Below are 23,515 nucleotides of genomic sequence, written 5' to 3'. Positions count from 1 at the left end.
GATTATTTCCTCCCAGGATAGAACGAATTACACACTAGTGTAGTGACACTTCAAACCCCAGTGTTTCAGCGAACACAAATTTCGGTAGCAAATCACACTTACTGTTGCTTTCTTTGAAGTTAAAACAATGCAGAAGAAGGAGGAGAAACTCAGAAAATCGTATGAAAAATCTGAGAGAATGAACTTGTATTTATAGACAATGTTGGGCTGAAATCTGAAGAGGTGCAACTCTTCAGAATGATTGTTTATCCAAAATGGCCACAACATAAATGCCATAACATAAATGAATATTTATTCAACAATAAAGAGGGAAAATTGAAGAGGGTAGTTAATTTTCTGTTACCAAAACAGAAAACGAAAAAATGAAAATGGTTGGATTTTAATATTAATATTCTTGGATTTAATATTAATATTTTTTTATTAAAACGGATATTATCAATCGATCATTTGACCAAATTCGAAGCCGAAGCCGAGCGAGCGACGACGACGACAACGCAAGGCTTGCCTTCTTCTCAACTCTTTAAGAGCTAGAAGAAGAGCAATTGCTTATATACCCACTAAAAACCTCTTCCTCTTCCAGTATGAGACAATGTTACTTCATCAAGGAGGGAATCTCAAATGAAACTCAAATATTTCATTTTCCCTCCATTTCCCATTCACCATCTTTTAAGTATTATTAATGCTTAAAGCCCAACAATATTTATATACAAACAAAAAATATTTTTGTTTCTAATTACATAGTGCAAATTTCTGGTAAGCAAGTATCAATTGACACCTCTTGGTTAAAGGTGGCTCCACCACTGATCTGAATATAAGTATTGTACACCGGGTGGGAAAAGAAAGAAAAATAAATAACTTGATATGACTCTTAGTGAAATAGTTCAAAATGTTTTTTAATCGAGAAAACATCAAGGAATGTGATGTACTCCCTCTGTTTCAAATTAAATGCCGTACTTTTCTTTTTATTCTGTTCCAAAATAAATGATACATTTCTAAATTTGAAAATAATTCAACTTTAAACTCTTTATTTTATCCATTTTACTCTTAATGAGAAGTTTTTATAACCACACAAATGTCATGGCCCCAGAAAGCTTTTACCTCTTAAACTTTTAAGATCACAAATTTAAAAAAAAAAAAAATTCTTAAATTCTGTACCAAATCAAACTACCTCATCTGAATTGTCACGAGGGTTGGACGGGAAGAAAGGCAAAAGAGAGAATGATGGGTCACACCCCTTTGAGTGCTTCTTTACCTCGAGGGGCACAAATGTCATAACAGTTTTCGACATATTCTCACCAAATTTTCTCGACGTAACTCTTTTTTCCTTTTTTTTAATTCTACAACTGTTTTAGTTTCTTCAGATATAAACAAACATCACATCAATTGGTCATTCCCTAAATTATTAAAGTTAACTGATACATGGATAATACTCATTATTGATTGATCATACCTACAGATGTGGTTTTTTCTATGACACACTAATCATTTTTGACAAAGATATTTGAGGCTCCATCACGCAATGATTGCTGGAACGTATGTAGGGTATCCTATGGGTTATGAAATACAAGTAGAAAACAAGAGAAGAGCTAAAGTCAGATTTAGATATGACAGAAAGAGCATATAATTTTTGTGAAGGAAAAAACTGACTAAACTGTGACACAATTTCGGACTTATTAATTAGCAAGACATCAATCCCAAACTAATTGACGCCGACTGTATGAATCCCCTGCATCTGTTACTTTCAATTTTTGCTTCAGTTTTTTTAAATTTGTCACATATTGAAGCTTAAGGAGATACAATTGAAGAGCAACATAAAATTCCCTTTAAAACCATAGCCTTCCACTGTTTAGGGTCACAACAGTTGGAAATCGAGAAAGAAAATTAATCTAATTACCTCTTCAGACGCTCTGAAATACAGTCACTACAAGAGATGGTGTAACAGCCCAGTTTACCGATGATACTGTCCGTTTTGGGATTAGACCTGCACGCCTTTAAAATATGTCATTATGGTCTAAAACTATTTACTTATATACCCAGCATTTCTCTCGTATTTTGTCGATTTGAAATTCACTTAAGGTGTCACATACACCTCTCCTTTAGGGACTCGACGTCCTTGCTGAGATTTGTCAGTTTACCCCATCATCGTTCAAGGTTGCACACCCAACGTCCTCGCTAAGATTTGCCCACCCCCACACCCCCACCCCTCCTTAGGGACGCTGAGGTTTGCCGGTTTGCCTTATCATTGTTCAAGGTTACATGTATAGTAACTCTAATACCATATGTAACAGACTAGCCCAGTAGTGATATTATTCGCTTTGGGCCTACACCGGCACAACTTTAAATTGCTTAATTAGGGTCTAAGATTTGTTTACATATACACTCAGCATTTATCCCGTGTTTTATTGATATCAGATTCGCCTAAGGTGTCACAAACCGACTTTTTTGGCAACTAAAATCTGTCACAAATAGTGAACAAGTAGTCCTTTTCCTAAAACTTATTTGACCCCCAAAAAGTCGCCGCCAAAAAGTTAAATTTCAGTGACATAAGTTGCCACAAATAATGAATAAAGTCGCCACAAGAAATACCCAAAAAAAATGTTAAAAGGGGTTGCCACTATTACGCGGACATTGGCAAGGGTACTACCTTTAGAGGCTCTGAAATCTAGTCACCGCAAGAGATAGTGTAACAAATCAGACTATCCATCAGTGATATGGTCATCTTTGAATCTGCCCGACTTTAAAAAGCGTTATTAAGATCTAAGACTTAATTATTTATATACATGAAATCTCTCTCGTGTTTTCTCTACACCCCCTTGGGGGCTCATGGTCCTTGCTGAAGTTTGCCCCCATCATCATTTAAGATTGCAAGCGGAGTGACCTTGATACCATATGTAACCATCTAACCCACTAATGATATTGTCCACTTTGGGGGACCTAGGCTCGCACAACTTTAAATCGCATCATTAGGGTCTAAAACTTGTTTACTTATATAACCCGCATCTCTCCTATGTTTTGTTGTCGATATGGATTCACATAGGATGTCACCCATGAACTTTTTTTTGGCAACTAAAATCAGTTGCAAATAGTGAAAACGTAGTCCTTTCCCCAAAACTTATATTCGACCCCCATAAGTCTCCTCAAGAAGTTAGTTTTCATTGTGATATCACTGGCCACAAATAACGAATTAAGTCACCACAAGTACCCAAAAAAATGTCCAAAAGAGGTTGCCACTGATACGCGGAATTGGCAAGAGTACTATGTTTCCGTAAAATGCATAGTCCATGATTCTAGATTTGACATCATTTTCATTCAGTTTAATATGAAGCCACAAGAGGATCGAGGGGGAGGGGAAATACTAGGACTTACATACAAGAACGAGGACTAGGAGAAACAACTGCTGGCAAATTTACATGTAAAGTTGCTTGTATTCCCAGTAAGAATGAAGTTGATTTGGTGAAAGCAATGAATAAGAAGACGCTTCTATAAAGAAACTTGACTTGATTCACTGAGAGCACAGCTGACTCTGACTTGTGCTTTGGCTTGAAAAATCAACCTTAACATATGAAAGCAACACTTTCAGTAAAGCAGAAGGGAAATATTCAAAAATAAAAGCAAGGAGGAATTACAGCCATGCTCAGCTTATCCGGCATGATCACAAAGTAGCTGAGATTAAGCTAACACAATATCCATTCTCTGCATTGGCAGGTAATAAAACATCTCATGATGCTTCAATGTAGGCTACCGTTTCATGCATGAAGGCACTAGCAAGTTGTCACATTGTATGTGATGAAGTAATGTTAAATTTTCCCTAGTTTTCTCACAGATATGCCACCAAAATGCAAGGGTAGGAAAGAAAAGAGAAAAGTTGACGAAATAATGTATATGTAATTAGTACATCTGACTCAAAACATGAGAAAACATAAGTACCAATTACATATACTATAGACCTGAGATTAGATCTCATTTGCCTGACCGTCTCAATACCGTCTCCAAGGATTTTTGACGACTAAGCAAATGCTGTGAACAAGCATATGAAGCACAACACTCACATTTCAGAGTCTATTCTTAATCATGATTAGTGTCATCTGTTTTCTGTCGAAAATTCTAAGGAATAAGTACCAATATATAGGCCTTAAATTAGAGGATAAACCTGCTGCATCCTTTCTTTCCACCGGACATGCTAATCCCGATCAACAATATGAGATATAACTTATAAGGGATAAGGAAAATAATAGAGGTAATAATCATACCATCAGTTCTTTTGCTTATCTTTATCATAAGTATAGTTTATTTGATAGTGGACTCTCTGGTACCTATTGCTGGTGGGAGATGACAGGTATCCCGTGGAATTAATCAAGGTGCGTGCAAGCTGGCCCGGACACCACGGTTATCAAAAAGAATATATACTTTATTTGGACAAAAGGAGAATATTGCAAATTCTGTATCATCTTTTCCTGTATGATTCTCCAGGCCCGTTCATTAGTTTGAACTAAAAGAAGCCACTTAGTGTTGATTCTATAATGAGGGTCAAACATAACCTATAAGCAAGCAGATATCAACCCAACACGACCTGTCTCTCAATATAATCAGAGAAATAACAACAGGAATAATAATCTGTCAAAGCCCCCAAACACTGGCAAATTAGGAGCGCCCGCCATGGGGAATACAAGCCCCTATTTTCAAAATTAAACGTTTACACTTCAAAATATTATAAGTTCATAGAGATACCCCCTCGAGAAAATCTAGTAGTTGCCTTTTATTTTCTACTAAACTTCCACATTACCCCCTCCCCTACATAAATTGGCCCCTGATTATCAGACTCCAAGTGTTGTCACTCAAACTGAATGCCATTTTGCACTGAGTCACAATCTAGAAGTTTTGGATCACACTGTTCAGTTGATTAAACCCACTTACTCATACAATTAAGCATCTTCCATATGCATATGAAGACTTCTTTTATTAAAGCATCCAATGGAACCTTTGAACTCCTTAGACTCTGAAAATATGGAAATTTTATCTTTTGTTTTTTTTCATCGTCCATCATAAGGAGGAGAAAAACGTAAGGCCCATCAAAAGGAACCCCAGAAGGGCCAAGAAGCTGAGTACATTACTGTCCAAATCTAAAGATTGTGCCAGTACCAACATCAAATCCTAAAGTGTATTTCATCTCTCTCTCTCTCTCTTGTGGACTGGGGAGCACATTTTCTATTGCGTCCTCTTTATGAGGTACATTGACATAAAGAGCTAAAAAGCTATGAGCTCAGCAACTATAAATGTCAGTGCTACAGAAATCGTACGAGACATCTTGACAGCAATGACAGGCAACTTTAAACACTGGCGGAGGTACAACTGAATCGACATTTGAGGACTAAAAGAGCTCTACCTCATTGACATTGCAAAAAAATTGAAATTGTTCCTTCACCCAACGTAATTGTGGAGTAAATAAAGATATAAGGATACATTTAGTAATCAGGGCTGATGACGTTTGGGGGCCTCTACCAAAGCTTGAGGCTAAGAATTAATTGATAGATATGGCTTATCCCATCTCTATGTGGAAAATTGTTTTGAAAAGGTTTTTCTATGTGGATAATTTATCACTCGTCTGTGACAAAAATGGTGTTGTTCCACCAAATGGCAGCACAAACAGCATTACCACATGGTTGACCATCATATCAATTTAAGCAGCCTTTTACTACGAGACAGAATACTTGTCCCAAGAAACCCCCCCCCCCCCCCCCAACCCCCAAAAACAAAAAATAAACTCTTAACATACCTTAGCAATAAGGAATAGCAATCAAAAGGGTCATACTTAAGGAAAAGAATGTAGCAATCAAAAAGATCAACAAAGCTGGTTGTTGAGTAGGACAACAAGTAATTTAAGTTCAACTTCAAATTGTGATCTACCAACAAACAACCAGGCTTCAGATTTTAGTATCAATATAGCATGTTTACTTTTGCCTTAGATGTGAATCTTGTGTCCACCATTTAGTATGTGCCACATATGTTCCTAGTTCCTACTACTAAATCAACTGCAAATTTTACACTCCAGTAATCTTGCAAAAATAGAACATACCTAATTTGATTATTCCTAAAACAGTTTTGGAGTAGGCAGAACAACACGAACAGGGAGAATAGATTCCTCAACTGTAGTATTTCATTATCAGGCAAAGACAACATACCTTAATTTAAACTAGTTTGACAATTTAATCCTCTTAAATCATTCTACATTATGGGTCTTAATATAAGCCTTTCTATCAACTCACATATCCTGGAAAAAATCCTATGATGAAAACTAAATATGACTTTACATGTCATATTATGCAGCCTGATGAAATTTTTAAAGAGTAGTATGCAGTAGTCCTCCTCTTCCATATTCTTGAGTAGTTTTAGTGCAAAGCTCCTTATAAACGGAAGGAAACAACAATACCTTTATTTCTGGCTTCCTACTTCCTACTTTTCTTTCTATTTTGTTCTTGGCATTCATTCTTACAGCTTAACAGAGGATCACTAGAAACACATTCACTAATAACAAAAAGAACACAAACACATTTAATGTGACGACTTATCAGAAAGAAAAAAAAAAGCAGCATAATTAGCTACCTGAGTTTCAGTCTCAGTAACACTACCATTTGAAGACTCCCCCTTTTTAACCCACACATTTTTCAACATTTTTCGCAGTTCATACCTTCTGGAAGTAGTCCCATATCTCCACTTGTCACCACTATACACCCCGACACTCGGCCTCCTGTGGCCACCATACCTCCTCCTATCACTCAATGACAAATTCCTAACATCTTTCTCAATCTTATCTATCAAGGGTACATCTCTCCTATTATCAACATATCCATGAAATGCGCCACCTCTCACTCTTACGTTCTCATTACTTCTTTCTTTCACATCAACTAAAAGCTCTTCCTCCTTCTCGTGTTTCTTATCTACCTTGTTTTCACATACCACCTCCACCATACAAACAGTAGCTACTTCTTTAAATTCCTTATACTCACCATTCCACTTATATTTACCCTTAGATAATTCTCTTCCACCAATTTTCTCACTATCCACTGTCATGATTTCTTCCTTGACCACATTCATTCTTGAAACTTTAGCCGTATCTCCTTTTCCATCTGTTTCAACCCTAGGTTCCCTTTTTCTAAAATAGCCCTTTTTCTTCTCATGTTCCTTATCTACATTGTTTTCTCCTACCTCCACCACCATGCAAACAGTAGCCACTTCTTTGATCTCCTTATATTTTCCATTATACTGATATTTACCCTTAAATAATTCTCTTCCACCATTTTCCACATTATCCACTGTCATGATTGCTTCCTTGGCCACATTAATAGTTGAATCTTTAGCCACATTTCCCGTTCCATCTCTTTCAATCCTAGGTTTCCTTGTCCTAAAATAGCCCTTTTTCTTCTCATGTTCCTTATCTACCTTGTTTTCTCCTACCTCCTCCACCACGCAAAGAGTAGCCACTTCTTTGACCTCCTTATATTTTCCATTCTGCTGATATTTAACCTTAGATAATTCTTTTCCACCATTTTCGACGCTCTCTACTATACTGATTTCTTCCTTGGCCACATCAGAGGTTGAAACTTTAGCCATATTATTTGTTTCATCTCTTTCAACCCTAGGTTTCCCATTTCGAAAATAGCCCTTTTTCGTTTTCTTCTTAAATTTTTCCCTTGATCCTCCATCAATACTTTCTTCAACCACAGGAGCAGTGATTTTGACCGCCTTTGACTTAGGTTCTTTAGCAATCAAATCCACCTCACGCCAACCTTTTCCACTGTGATTTTCACGATTTTGCAGATTTTTATGTTTTTGATGATTTTGAAGAACTGGATTTTGTGGGTTTTTCTTTTCTTGTTTTTCCTGTTCTTGTTGTTTTCTTTGTTTCTCCTTGAGCCATCGTTCTTGGAGTTGGGCTATGGAGACGTAATTGGAGGGGAGTGAAGGGTAATTTTCAGAATTAGACTCAGCCATTGAAGATTATCAAATGGAGAAAAACTTTTTGAAGAATTAATAAGATTGGTGCTGAGGCATGATCTGGTGGAATTGAAAAAAATGAAGAGTGTTAAATTGAAAAAAATAAAATAAAGAGTTTATGGTTTTGAAGTGTATACTGTATGGGCATTAGGCGCAGAAGTAGTGTGTCTGCGATTGGCTGGCACCTCCCTTTTTCCCCAATAAAGAGATGGAGTACATTTCTTTCAACAGGATACTTTACTAGTACTATTATTTTTGTCTTTTTTGCCTTTTCTTTTCATTTCTTTATTTATTTTATTTTATAAGTTTTAAAATCCAAAAGTGTCTCTATATACATTACTTTTTATAATTGCTTTTATAATCATGAAAATGTGAAAGTTGTGTGCGTAATCAACACGATCACATATATATTAAAAGGAGATAATAATTACTTTTTTGTTAGAGATTTTGCTACCTAATATAGATATTCCATCACCGTAACAAAGAGAAATGGGAATATTGGATCCCCTCTTAAACCCCTCTTCCCCTCAAAATATCCATACCCCTCCCCACTAACCTTTACTGAAAACTTTGTTGTTGTTACACATGCCATGATCGGCTGAATAAACTTTGGCGTAAAGCCATAACCCTTTAAAATTTCTTCAATAAACTCCCATTTTACCATATCATACGCCATTCTTAGGTCAATCTTCATTAAACATCTAGGCGTATTTTTTCTATTGTAGTGTCTTAGTATATAGTCACATAAGAACATTATGAACTAATAACCTTCCCTTCACAAATATTGCTTTATTCTGACTTACTATGGTAGGAAGCATCTCAGTAAACCTGTTACAAAGAACCTTCGATATACACTTGTAGAGTACATTACAGCAAGATATAGGTCGAAATTGGCTAGCTTTTGTTGCATTAGGCACTTTAGGTATCAAAATTATTATAGTAGTATTAAGTTGATTGAGCATTTGTCCATTACTGAAGAAATCTATCACTATATCAGTAATATCTTTGCCAACCACTTTTCATATATTTTTGAAGAACCCTGCTCCATATCCATCGAGTCCTCGACTCTTATTGACATTGATACTGAACATTGCTTCCTTAACCTCCTGTGTAGTTACAGCCTTTATCAAATCTAATTGCTATTGGACAGATAACACATGTCCTTGCTTTAGGAACCCCTGCCATGCCTTTCTCCTAGCTACTCCGTTAGTACCTAACAACTTCTTATAATAGTTCACAAAATCATCAGCAATCTTCTTAGGCTCAGTTTTCAGTTGTTTCCACTCATCATTGATTTGAATCACTGATTGTACCAGTCTTCTTTGTTTAATAATGGAGAAGAAATACTTAGTATTATCATCCCCAAGTCTAATCCATGTGGCCTTGCTTCTCTGCATCAGGAAATTTTCTGCCATAATTGATGATTCCCTGAACTTATCCCTTGCATCTTTCTCCTTCTGTTGTAGCTCCTGATATTATGGTGTTTCTTGTAACATTGCTTGCAGTTTTTGCACTTCCTCCCTATCTCTATTTGCTTCATTTATGACATTGCTAAAGTTCCTCTGGTGTAGTGTTTTGAGTTTCTGTTTCAAAGCCTTTAATTTCTTTACCATTTGATACATCTTACACCCCTCCACTTGTATTGCACATCCCTCTTCAACAATGTGTATAAATTCATGATGTTTACTCCAAATGTTACAATATCTAAAATCTTTTCTCTTTCTTGCATGTTTCTGAATCATCTCCACAACTAATGGACAGTGTTCACTCACCCCTTCTGGAAGAGCATGAGTATTACATTGTTCCATTGTTTCTATTCATTCTCCATTAACAAAATCCAATCTATTTTTGAGTAGATTCTATTTATCTCCTGTTTGTCATTCCATGAGTACTTGTACCCATTATTTGGTAATTCCATAAGTATGAATTTGTCAATACATTCCTGGAAATCCACTACCTCACTTAGTGCTACTTGATTCCCTCATATTCTATTCTCCTGCTGCAATACTGCAATGAAGTCCCCCATGATTATCCATGAAATCTAGCAACCCATGCTCATCTGGTGTACATAGTCCCATAATGCTTTTCTCTCATCTCTAAGATTATATGCATACACAAATGTGACCATGAATATGACTTACATAGGAATGTACTTTACTTGGCAAGTTACTGCCTGTGCAATTTCTTTTATGATTCTCACCTTATACCATTCTGGTTTCCACACTAGCATAACTCTACCATTATAGTGTGATATATGATTACTATCGTATTGAAATCCTACAAACATAGTATTAATAATATTCTCTACCTTATTACTCTTTAATCTTGTTTCTAGTAACCCAACTAATCCAACATTCTGGTCATTGCAGAAGAATTTAACCTCTTTCTGCTTATTGAGGCCATTGAGGCCTCTTGTATTCCAACTCATTAGCTTAACCATTCCATATAGATATAATGTTATCACTCCCTTCTTTCACACCTTCATTAGCAGTACTTGTTTCTACTTTATCCTTCTATAGGTTCTGAAAAGTATTTGCCACAGGCACCACTGAATGTGTTTGCTTAACCACATTATTTTATGTGGTTGGACCCATCCCTGTTGCCCTCTCATGTGATTCTGCCTTTGCTAGTTGCCCTATAAATCCTCCCTCCCCATTTCTTTAACTTCCTTATCCTCTTGTGATTTCACTGTATTCACCCCATTTTCAGCATTCTGTTGTGTAACCATCTCTGGTTATTTGCTTCCTTTCTGTTCCTTGACTTCTATTGTTGTCTTGTTTTTCCTACAAATATCTTCTGTATGCCCATATTTGTTGCAACTAGAGCATATAGAAAGCTTCCACTCATATGTTACTCTTTGTTCAATTATATTACCTTTCTCATTTCTAAAGTAAATCACCTCTGGCAATTGTTCACCAACTTTCACTTCAACCAACAACTTTGCAAAGTTTAGTCCAAGTTTCTTCTCAGTATTCTTGTCCACCATGAGAGGCTTCCCAATTAGGCTGCCAATTTTGCTCAAACTCTTTGCACTCCAGTACATAAAGTCTAATCCCGGCAATTTGACCCAAATAAGAACTGAAAATTGCTCCTCTCAAGTAAATTTCATATATGCATTCCAAGCCTTCACTATGAATGGTTTGTTATCAAAATGGTATATCCCCCCTTGAATGACTTCATTCTTCCCCTCCTCATTCTTAAATCTGAACAGAACTATGCCATTCTTTATCATTACTATTTTGTTTATACCTAATTTCCACCAGTTTCTCTGTATGTATCCATTTAGGAGTGCAAATTGAGAGTGCACGCCTAATACATAACACACTATAGCATTCCTCCAGTACTCAACCTCAATAACAATATCATCATCTTCAATTTCCACTATCCTCTGCTCCCCCATAATTGTAGGGTTAACAAACTCAACCTTAAATCCAACATTTGTTATTTTTGATATATCAAAATTATCCCACACAGATGCCCTGGATTTTGATTCCTTACCTACATTCTTTTTAGCAAGTTCAACTTCATCGGCCCATGATTGTCTTCTCCCAGTACCCAAGATTTTTGTTGCTTCATTCCAATTTTCCACTTGCCACTTCACTGGTGTACTCTTCTGAGCTTGTGAGCTCATTTTGCTCCCCTCACCATCAAAATTAGTCTCCTGTATCACCAATTCAGTTGAATTTTATTAAATTTCTATCGGATTTACCACTTTCTCGCTAATTGTTTCAATCACTGTTGCATTGAGCTTAGGACCAGTAACTTCAGAAATCCTTTTCCTATGGCCACCAACTTGGTTCCCACACTTCCCTGCATTTGCCGCACCCAAATTCACCGTCGGAATCGCAGTTTTTGCTCTCCTGCACATGGCAGCGTACGTTTAGGCTAAAGTGTGTTGCTCCCCCTTTTTCCCTCGTGGGAGTCCGGGTTTCGACATTCATAGGGGAACAACTCGTTTCTTTTTAGGAATTGGGTATTTGAAGAGTCTCCACCAAACGGATTATGGTGCGTTAGGGCACCTAGAGTAATTGACTCATATAACTAGTTTGCATCACCAGAGATTAGGGTAAGGGTTCAAAATAACCTTGAGAGGAAGCTGTTAGGCACCCCTCGCGATCCACAACGGTGGGTCCTGGCCGAACTTAAACTATGTGAATTAGTCATTTTAACAAGTAAATAGTTTCAACACATATTTGCAAATAAAGGTAGTTTTCACATTCTAAATACATATATGATCAAGGAAATTCAGATAATAAAAGTAAGAGAGGTTTAGACAACTTACACATGTATATTTCAAGAAAGGAAGTTTAGATGATTTAAACACATATAGGAATTGGGAAAGGGAAGTCCTAGTTGATTAGCCTACAAGATCAATCTATGCAATGTCCGGTAATCCTCCTCAACTAGAGGGGCTACACGTGACATCAGCGCGCAGATCATCATATCCTTTTACTACCCATTACCCTTTCCTTAGTGGTTATATAAGCGAGTTTAATTAACGACCTCTAAGCGTGTTGCTATCTGTCCCTTCCTTGTGGTACTGGAGGAGTTTAGGACCTCTAAATCTAGACAGTTCTAGATAGCCTAAGGAAAATCTAGGCGACAAGCAAATAACATATAGGACAATCAAATAGGGAAAAACAATTAAGGCTCATGTTTACCTCCACATGTACATAAGAAAATACGCAGCACGTCTCAAACAACTAATTTTGAATAAGTTCAAAAAGCCTAGGGACATGATATCTAGATGAACATCACAAAACAAAACATGCACCGTTTGTTTTAAGGGAAGTGGCAGAATCCTAACCAGTTTGCCTACTGGTTTTATAGCCTGTTAAGCCTGGATAATTTCACACATAAACAGAACTAGTTTCCAATTATTTAACGTTCTAAGGCTTGCCTAAGTGTGTATATGCAGTCACGATTCTGGAAAACAATTTGAAATTCTTTTATCCTATAGGCATGCTTTCTAGTGACTTTTAACAGGACACTGTATGAAGTTCCAGTTTTAGTACTTAATGCATATGGTAATTACCCTATGGACATGAGTTCTATCTCTAACCGAACGAAATTGCTATTAGTTCTTATTAGACACGCATACTGACTGAGCAAGTGTGACAACCAATTAAACCTACATGCATGATTTCTAAAGAGACAGATTTGAATATATGCCATAATGAAAGTTGAACCTTAGTTATTTTATTCCCCATAGGCATGCCGTCTAATCATGTAAAGCAAAGTAGGCAGAACATATTTCAACCAAAGAAAACCACATAGGCAGGTTATCTAACAAAGCATATTTGAGCCAAAGTAAACCCTATAGGCATGTTATCTAGTATGCAATAGTGATTAGAGTAAACATTTAGGCAAGTTTTCAAACATGCAATAGCAGAGTGCTTTTGAATGAAGTAAAGCCATAGGCAGGTTATTTAATATACAATAGTGTAAAGTAAATACCTATAGGCATGTTATCTACCTATTTCATGCAAAATATAAAAAATAAGCCCATTTCCCATTTATTATTACCCCGATTGTTATTACAAATAATTATTACAGCCCATAATAGAATGAATGAATTATAGAGTATATAGACTATAAGAAGCCTATATCAGGCCCAAATACTCCTGGATAGGCTAGGCCTTCAATGTAGTCTCAAATGCTCAAACGTTCCCTGGCCAACAAGTGTCTAGGTGTGTCAGAGTTCCCTAAAGACCTCAAGGATCCCGGACAGTGCTTACACGAAGACCTTTCTCAAGTAAAGATTGATTTTGTGCAGTGTGGAAGAGCCAACCTTGATATGCCAGAGTTCAGAGAGATCTCAAGGATCCCTAGGCAATAAGAGTTCATAGAACACTTATAGCCTTGACAAATTAACCAGGATAGCAGGCAACCAAACATGGAGCAAAGATGTAGATGATAGAATCAGGCACATAAGCAGGATTAACCATAAGCATAAGTAACAAACATGATCACACAGCTAAGAACAAGTCAAACATGTTGTTCAAGAAAAACATGTGAAGTGTAAACATATTAGTTGCACATTGAGCAAGGTAGAATTTTAGGCATGCTTGAACAAAGAAGTAAATAAGAGAGTAGGTCAAATTCATAACCAATAAACTAATGCAGGAATGAAACACATAGAGTTTGGGTATCAAATGTAACTCGAGACATACCAGTTGAGGGAAAAGAGTGCAGAATATAGAGCAAGGAGCCTCAGTATCTAGCCTTAGCTAGACCCACAATAGCACAAGTAACACAAGTAGCAAAGAAGGAGAATAGTTTCAGTGTGTGTGTATATTGTGAACTGATGTCTGTCGAGAACCAGAGCAAGGAGGGGTTATAGTATGCAATAGAGTAGGAAACATAAGGTAATGAGCCAATCATATGCACATAAGGTATGGAAATCAATCAGTCATGACTCAATTAAGGGGCCAAAATCACATAAATGATACTTAATTTAAGGAAGTCTCACACGGAATCCCTCAGTAAATCAGGGCAAGGTTAATAAGGTAAGAAATAATCAGACAATCGATCAAGTGAAGTCAGTCATGAACAAATTAGCCATAAAATCAGAATATTATTACGTAATTTAAGGAAAATTATATATGGAATCAATCAGTAATTAAGGGCTAAGTTAAATAAGGCAAGAACTAACTCTAAAATCAATTAGAAGTTGGTTCTGAAAATCAAAGCATAAAATCGGCTAGCAACACCAATTAATAATTACACATAAGGTAAGAAAGGTAAAATCTAATAAGGAAACACCAATATTAAGGAAAACCCAATTTCAAACCCTAATTTAGGTAAGTAAAATTAATTAACAATTAGTCGACAAAGTTTAAGGCAAATGGGTAGAAGTAGCAAATAATCGGTTAAATAATCAAAACTATAAGAGATTAGGCAGAAACATAGAAGCATACAGTAAACAAGAATAAATCAGGAAACCCTAACAAGTACTCGGAGATGAAAACGTGTAAAAGTTAAATATTTGTAGAAAAACCAGGGTGAAATCAAGACCTTAATCTTAGGGTAAACCAAATTTAGTTAGGAATAATAATAGGGAAATATCAGAAGACATCGAGGTGGAAGTATTGTAAAATTAAAGAAGAAATACCAAAATAAACATGAAATTGTTTTAGATCGGATAAGATCTAAACAGATTCAACCAAAAAATTAGCCAGATTCATAAAATAAACAGAAGTTGAACCAAATCTAGTTTAAACCGGAGATTTGAAACCCTAAAATACGAAACTATTCGTACTCACAGGTATTGGAATGAATATAGACGGAAATAGTCAAGTATTGAAATATCTTGAACCAGATCTGGCTCGATCTTGGCCAGATTTGCTTTGCCATGTTTAGGAAGCAACTAAATAGGGTCGTAGACGAGTAACCAACGGTGAAGAGAGACCGATAATGCAAGGGAACCCATAACTGATTCCATTTTAGGTCGGAATTAGAGGAGATAACAGGTGAAGGCACTGGGGTTAGAGAGGGGTGAGAGATGAGAACATATGAGGGCGGCGGGTCTGGAAGAAAATGCATAGGGTTAGGGATTTTGGTATATTAAAAGGGGTCGGTTGATTTAGGGCCGTTGATTTTCTAAGATCAACGGCTAGGATTAAATGCTAGGTGGGACGGGTATTTGGGTCTGGGTGTGGGTTGGATGGGTATGGGTAATTGGACTAGGCTAGGTTTAAAATTGGGTATTTTCTAGGGCTAGATTTTAAATACTCAATTAATTTAGTAAAACAAGTTTATAAAATAATTTATAAATGATAAAAATGTGATTTGTACATGAAAATATTTTAAAATACTTACTTAATATTATAAAAATATGAAAAGTCATTTTCTATATGGATATATAATGGTGCATATATATAGGCTATTGTTGTAAAAATATGCAATTGTAGCCTAATAATACAAATGTGATAGTAAAAAATACAATTAAAATATTTAAGCATTATATGGGTATAAAATAATGAATTTAGATAATTAAATATTCATAAAACAATAATATGAGGAATAGTTATTGAATATTTATATAAATAAAAATATAGAAATAAATTGTTTTAAGCCCTTTAACTTTATAGAAAAAATTATAAAAATACGTGTACATGTTTGTAAATATGTATGAAATATTTTGAAAGTATGTAGGTATATTTAAATATATATGTAGGAAAACTTGGGTATCAACAGATGCCCTCTTTACCTGGGAAGGATGAAAGAGTTTTCGGGTAAAGAAATGTTGGCCCAAGTTCAGGTGAAGTTTTGAAGAATGACAAATGAACTTAGTCATGGGCCAGGTTCATCATGTGAGACATAATATTTATCAACCTAGACATGTGAGATACACGTGAAAGAGATAAGTCTCAGTAATCAAGCAACAATATCTCCTGAACTGATCGAAAAGTTGCATATTGGATGAGGAGAGAAAGTCTCCTTATGGGAAGAGGACACAATCACACAATCCGGATAAATGATAGGGTTGGAGTTTTTATTGAACAAGGACTCAACTTCGATGGAAGATCAGCAATGGAGTCTCAATCAAACTCTGATTACTAACTCATTAAATAACAGTGATTGTTCTCTTTTACAGGTGTTGCACATACGCAGAAGTTAAACGTGAATAGGGAGCAAAATATCAACACTTTTTGCAAGAAGTTCGTGTGTAATTCAAGTATGCAAACCTGAAGCTACTTGAACGAGATAGAAGAACCAGTTCCATTGTGTTTATTCTTATTCTAGTTCAATTGTAGTAGGTGGTTTAAAGTTATACCTTTTTAGCTTTCATAGGAGCATTTTTAATAGGTACTTTGAGTGTTCAAGTTATAGGCTAACTTGAAGGTGTCGCAACAGTTGAGGCTGTGTGCTACACAGGGATTAGAGTTATTCCTTAGGTTTACAAAGAGTTTTGTAAATGCTATTTTGGCTCAGTGATTTTAGTGGATGTTTGGGAAAATCCTACTGAGTAGTAGGTCGTGGTTTTTTCACCTTTTGAGCCAGGTGTTTTCCACGTAAAAATCTCTGTGTTCTTTATTTTCTATACTTTTAATTCCGCAACAGTAGCAGTTAGAACACCTAGAAGAACCAGGTTCTTCTAGATCGAAAAATTGGGTACCACACAAATCACCCCCCTCTTGTGTGGTATTGACGTTTAGAACATCAGAAGTTATTTCACTTGGACCTTGGATCGAGGGCTCCTTGCCTCGATTCCGGTGCACCACCTGGGAACTGGGAAGGGCAATCCACTGCCAGGCCTCCACTGTTCAATGGACAGTACTACTCTTGGTGGAAGAACAGGATGAAGGATCACATCATAGGAGAAGACTATGAACTCTGGGACATAGTCACTGATGGTCCTTTGGCAACTACAATGAAAAATGAGGAAGGAGTGGTTGTGCCAAAGACAAGGGCTGACTGCACTACTGAAGACCTAAAAAAGTGGGAGAAAAATGCTAAGGCCAAGAAATGGCTTGTGTGTGGACTAGGTCCAGATGAGCACAGTAGGATCCAAAGCTATACTACTGCCAAGGAGATATGGAACACTTTGCAAGTGGCTCATGAAGGAACACCTCAAGTGAAAAGATTCAGAGGAACACTGCTGTATTCTCAATATGAGAATTTTACTATGAATGAAGGAGAAACTATCCAAGAGATGTATACTAGATTCACTACACTGACAAATGAACTTATGTCACTTAGAAGGATTATTCTTGAAGAAGACAAGGTTGAGAAAATCTTGACAAGGGTTCTGCCAGTCTCATGGGAAAGCAAAATCATGGCCATTCAGGAATCCAATAATATTGCTACTCTCAGACTTGATGAACTGATTGGAAATCTTACTGCTTATGAACTGAGAAGGCAAACCATGAAGATGGATATACCCAAGAATGAGAGAAGCCTAGCTCTCAGAATTGCTGAAGGTTCAGATCTGGAAGATGATGAGATGGCTATGATCACTAGAGAATTCAAAAAGTACCTGATAAGAGGAAAGGGTTCTTCAAGAGGTGCAACCTTCAACAAGTCAAGAGCTCCTGAGAAACAGACCAATGAGGGTTGCTAAAAGTGTGGTAATACTGATCATATGATCAAGAACTGCCCTCAATGGAAAATTGAGTGGAAGAAAGAAAGGGCTGAACGAAGGAACAGGAAGAAGGAACAGGTTCAACCAAAAAGGAACAAAGGTTCAACCAAGGCTATGGTTTCTGCTTGGGGAGAAACTTCAGATGAAGATTCAAAAGATGAAGCAGAAGAAGAGCAAGCACTGATGGCCATCAGAGAATTAGACGATGAACAAGAGGTAAGTATCCTTTATCTCAAAAATAAGATTAAATTTTTGTCTAAAGAAAAGTTGGCTGAGCTACTACTAGACTTCATTGATGAGTCTGAGATAATTAATAATGAGAAAGAAGTTCTTTCTAGGGAATGTGTGATCCTAAAAGCAAAATGCAAAAGTCTAGAGTCTAGGGCTAATGAGAGTGATAACACAAATGCTGAGTTGAAGAACCAGGTTCTTGAACTTGATAACAGTGTCCTAGAACTTAGGTCTGAAAACTTAAAACTGAAACTAGGAACAGGAAAGAAGAAATCTGATCACACATATCTCACTCTAGAAGAAAACTTGGGAAAAATGAAAGATGAATTGTATAAGAAAGATGAACTCATCAAAGTCCTAAAGGAAGACCTAGGAAAGGTGAAACATGAACTAGACAGAACTTGCAAATGGAACAAGGCTTCTGATGCACTCTCTTGGCTGCAAGAGCATCATAGTAGCAACAAAAAAGGACTTGGCCATGGGACTCAAGCTCCAAAATGGGACTCTAGAAACAAGTACCTCACTCTTCCTGAAAATAAAATCTCCACACACTGTGGCAAGGCTGGCCATTACAAAAATGAATATAATGCAAAAGAAAAGGCCAGTCAAAAGAACAAAGTCTTTGTTCAAGAGAAAAACAAGCTGCCTGGGTGGGCAAGAAGGAATCTGATTCATTCTTTTGCCTATAGAAAGGGAACCAAACTAGTTTGGGTTCCTAAGACTAACCCCTGATTTCTTTTTGCAGGTCCAAGTGAAAGGGAGGAGCCAAATATGGTATATGGATAGTGGCTGCTCAAAACATATGGCTGGGAACAAGGACCAGTTCCTTTCACTTGAGGACTTAAAAGGAGGTAATGTATCCTTTGGTAATGGAAAGAAAGGTGAGATCATTGGGGTTGGAAAGGTAGGCAAAACAGATTCTCATTCCATAGAGAATGTCTACGTGATAGATGGCTTGAAATATAGCCTAATAAGTGTGTCAAAATTGTGTGACAGAGGTAATCTTGTAGCTTTTACCTCTACCAAATGCTTTGTGATTAACCTTACCACTGACAAGATTGTTTTGTAGGAAAAAAGAGTTAACAATATTTTACATTGTAGATTTGTCTACTCTCTTAGAAAATGAACTCACTTGCTTAATTGTGTTGGTTAATGATCCCCTCCTGTGGCACAAAAGACTTGGTCATACAAGTCTAAATCAGCTAAACAAATTAGTCTTTAAAGACTTGGTGATAGGTTTACCTAATATCAAGTTCAAGGAAGACAAAGTTTGTGAGGCATGTGCAAGGGGGAAACAGGTAAGATCATCCTTCAAAAGCAAGAAAATGGTAAGTACAACCAAGTCGTTGGAACTGGTCCATATGGATCTATGTGGTCTAATGAGAACCATGAGCAGAGGTGGAAAGAAATATGTAATGGTGCTTGTCGATGATTATTCTAGATTTACCTGGGTTCTATTTCTAACTTCCAAAGATGAAGCATTTGACATGTTTATTGCATTTGTTAGAAAAACTCAGAAACAATTAGGAAATCAACTTGCATCCATTAGGTCTGATCATGGAACTGAATTTGAAAATTCCAAGTTTGTTGAATTCTGTGATGAAAATGGTATAGATCATAATTTCTCTGTCCCTAGGACCCCTCAACAAAATGGAGTAGTTGAAAGGAAGAATAGAACTCTGGAGGACATGGCTAGAACCATGCTGCTTTCTAGTAAATTGCCCCACAGCTTTTGGGCAGAGGCTATAAATACTGCATGTTACATAATTAATAGATGCATGACCAGACCTCTGGTAGAGAAGACTCCCTGTGAGTTACTTAAAGGGAGAAAACCAAACATATCCCATCTTAGGGCATTTGGTTGCAAGTGCTATGTGCACAATAATGGAAAATACTCCCTAGGTAAGTTTGATCCCGGAAGTGATGAGGGAGTATTTTTGAGATATTCTTCACATAGCAAAACATATAAAGTGTTTAATAAAAGAACTCTGTGTGTAAAAGAAAGTGTACATGTACTATTTGATGAAACTAACATTCTTTCTGAGAGACAGGAACATGAAGATGAAGCCATTGGATTGGTAAAGGAATTGACTAAATCCCCAGTACAAGTCAAAGTGGCATCAAAAGAAGGAACAGGTGATGAAACAGGTCCTTTAAATTAGGGCAACCTGACAGGGGGAACTAATCAAGGAGAAACTGAATCAAACCTCCTAGAGGAACTTGTTCATGAACCTGTCCCTCAGCAACAGAACATGGGAGAAGACATCTAGCAGAAACCAGTTGGTTGTGAAACCTCACAAGTATCAAAGTTCGCATCCCATTGAGAATATTATTACTGATCCAATATCTGGAGTCAAAACTAGATCACAGCTAAAGAATCTGTATGCTTTTGATACTTTCCTATCTCTCATTGAACCTAAACATATTGTTGAGGCTTTGCATGATGCAGATTGGGTGAATGCAATTCAAGATGAACTCAACCAATTTGAAAGAAGTCAAATTTGGCATCTAGTTCCGAGACCCAAGGACAGATCAATCATTGGTACAAAATGGGTCTTCAGAAACAAACTTGATGAAGATGGAACAGTTATAAGAAACACAGCAAGACTGGTGGTACAAGGATATAGCCAAGAGGAGGGCATAGACTATGATGAGACATTTGCTCTTGTTGCAAGACTAGAGGCAATCATACTCCTCATAGCCTTTGCAATACACATGGAATTCACTCTTCATCAGATGGATGTCAAAAGTGCCTTCCTGAATGGCTACCTAAAGGAAGAAGTGTTTGTGAAACAACCTCCAGGGTTTGGGAGCAAGGAATGTCCTGAGCATGTGTACAAGTTAGACAAGGCTCTCTATGGGCTCAAGCAAGCCCCAAGAGCTTGGTATGAACGACTATCCAAATTCCTACTGGAGCATGGTTACAAAAGAGGTAAAATTGACAGTACCTTATTTTTAAGGGAAAAAGGTAAAGATCTCCTTGTTGTGCAAATATATGTGGATGACATCATATTTGGGGCTACCACTGATAGGCTGAGTAAGGACTTTGCAAAACTAATGGGCAGTGAGTTTGAAATGAGCATGATGGGTGAGCTTAACTTCTTTTTAGGCTTGCAGATCAAACAAAGTCCAAATGGAACCATGATCCATCAGCAGAAGTATACAAAAGAGCTAATCAAAAAGTTTAAAATGGAGGAATCTAAAGAAATAGACACACCCATTGCAACTGCCACCAAATTAGATATTGATGAACCTGGTTCATCAGTCGATCAAAAGTTGTATAGGGGTATGATTGGTTCACTCTTGTATCTTACTGCAAGCAGACCTGACATCGTTTTTAGCGTAAGGCTTTGTGCTCATTTTCAGGCAAATCCAAAAGAGTCTCACTTGACTGCGGTAAAGAGGATACTGAGATATCTGAAAGGCACCACTGATTTGTGTCTCTGGTATCTTAAAGGTAGTAATTTTGATCTAGTTGGATATGCTGATGCTGATTATGCAGGTTTCTTAGTGGACAGGAAAAGCACCTCAGGTATGGCACATTTCCTTGGTTCATGTCTTGTGTCATGGGCTACCAAAAAGCAAAATTCTGTGGCCCTATCTACTGCTGAAGCTGAGTATGTTGCTGTTGTTTCCTGTTGTGCTCAATTGTTATGGATCAAACAACAGCTGGTAGATTTTGGAATTGAAGTGGGATGTATTCCAATATTCTATGATAACACTAGTGCTATAAGTATGACAAAGAACCCTGTTCATCATAAGAGGACTAAGCACATAGATGTTAGACACCACTTCTTAAGAGATAACTATGAGAAAGGATTGATTTCAATAGAATTCTGTGCTACTGATAAACAAATAGCTGACATCTTCACTAAAGCACTGAGTAGAGAAAACTTTGAGAGGAACAGGTTGGAGCTAGGGATGATTAAGATCAACTTATATGTCCAGTTCAGAATGCACAATAAAAAAAATATTTTTTGGTTAGGAGTTCTAACTTATGTAAATATCTAGATCAATTCTTACTCAGTTTCATACTTTAATTAGTATATTCCTGTGACATGTGTATGACTCACTGATCTCTTACAAAGTTTCTTCTATTTTGGCATTTGAGGCATGTTCAAGAGAGTTCTATATAAAGAACCTTGTTCATCAGTATGTGTTCATATGAAAAGCTCAGGTATGTTTTCTATACTCTGCACAATTAGAAAGATTATTTTTCCAATCATGAGCAGAAGTCCTACATTTATCAAATTCCCAGAAATTCTATCCGTTGAGCATTGAACTAGTTTCGTTCCCCTAGAACTCTAAAAATCGGGATTTTTGCCTAAAATCTAGCGTTGCCTAATAATCACTAAGAGACCGGAATTACATCTTGATTAGACTTCTAATTGACCTCTGAAAAAGCTACCGTTACTGCATTTAAGTCTAATCATCTTTAAATACATGTCACACCTCTTCTTCATTAGTCCATAACCGTCAAAACTCTTCTCAAGTTCTGATCGCCCTTCTTCTCTCCAAAATTCCCAAATTTTTCTTAAGAAACAATCCACCATGACTAACCCCCAAGATAATCCTGGCACTCCCCCACCAGTATCCCCTTCGAATACATCCTCATCTACACCCCCTAGTGAAACCCCAAAACCTAGGTTTCGTAGGTAGAAAATGTTGGCCAGAAAAACTGTAGCTTTTGGAGCTCTAAGAAAAGTTCTAAATGAGAAATTGAAGGCTAGCCAGAGGAAGGAAAGTCCTACTCAAGAATCTGACTCAAGCTTTTAGTCTGAAGCTTTTATTTCTGCCAGCGAAGGAGAAAAACATGGGTCTTCTGACACTGCCAAAATTCAAGAAACCCCTGGTGAGGTAAGTTTTTATGTGGTACTCTCTACTATGGTTGAAAATGTAGAAAATATGTTTGTCTTGGTTAGTCCTATCAAAGATGTAAAGGGGGCTGAATCTAGTAGAAGTGGAGGTAAAAAGAAAGAAAAAGAGAGAGAGGGAGCAAGTGGTGATGAGAGTGGAAATGGGAAAGAAAACGTTCTGGCTATCTATGGAGGTGTTGAAGAAGGTGGCAACAAGTCAGGGGGAAGTGGTTCTGGGGAGGCGGCTGAAGGGCTTGTGCATCTAAGCAGGCAACAAGATGAACCTGGTTCATCTGTTGAGGAAACACTAGCTGATCTTCTGAAGAGGGTTGGGGCCAGTTATGATCCA

General features: G+C 37.0%; 1 protein-coding gene across 1 annotated transcript; it reads right to left on the bottom strand.

The window, feature by feature from the left end:
• Nucleotides 1-3,243: 3,243 nt before the first annotated feature.
• LOC107782402 (uncharacterized) lies at nt 3,244-8,182 on the bottom strand. The gene is made up of 2 exons (XM_016603286.2): nt 6,601-8,182; nt 3,244-3,553 (listed from the first exon to the last, which is right to left on the bottom strand). The coding sequence occupies exons 1-2, from the start codon at nt 7,987-7,989 to the stop codon at nt 3,503-3,505; spliced, it is 1,440 nt and encodes a 479-aa protein (XP_016458772.1). The 5' UTR covers nt 7,990-8,182; the 3' UTR covers nt 3,244-3,502.
• Nucleotides 8,183-23,515: the final 15,333 nt, after the last annotated feature.

The sequence above is a fragment of the Nicotiana tabacum genome, chromosome 20, assembly GCF_000715075.1.
Source record: "Nicotiana tabacum cultivar K326 chromosome 20, ASM71507v2, whole genome shotgun sequence".
NCBI lineage: Eukaryota > Viridiplantae > Streptophyta > Magnoliopsida > Solanales > Solanaceae > Nicotiana > Nicotiana tabacum.
This window is presented reverse-complemented; position numbering and strand designations above follow the sequence as displayed.

Bases quoted from the DNA above. Each gene is read 5' to 3' on its own strand.
- LOC107782402 (XM_016603286.2), bottom strand. From the start codon at position 7,989: ATGGCTGAGTCTAATTCTGAAAATTACCCTTCACTCCCCTCCAATTAC. The intron at 3,554-6,600 runs GTAGCTAATTAT...TCATATGTTAAG, and splicing joins TTACTGAGACTGAAACTCAG to GTTGATTTTTCAAGCCAAAG.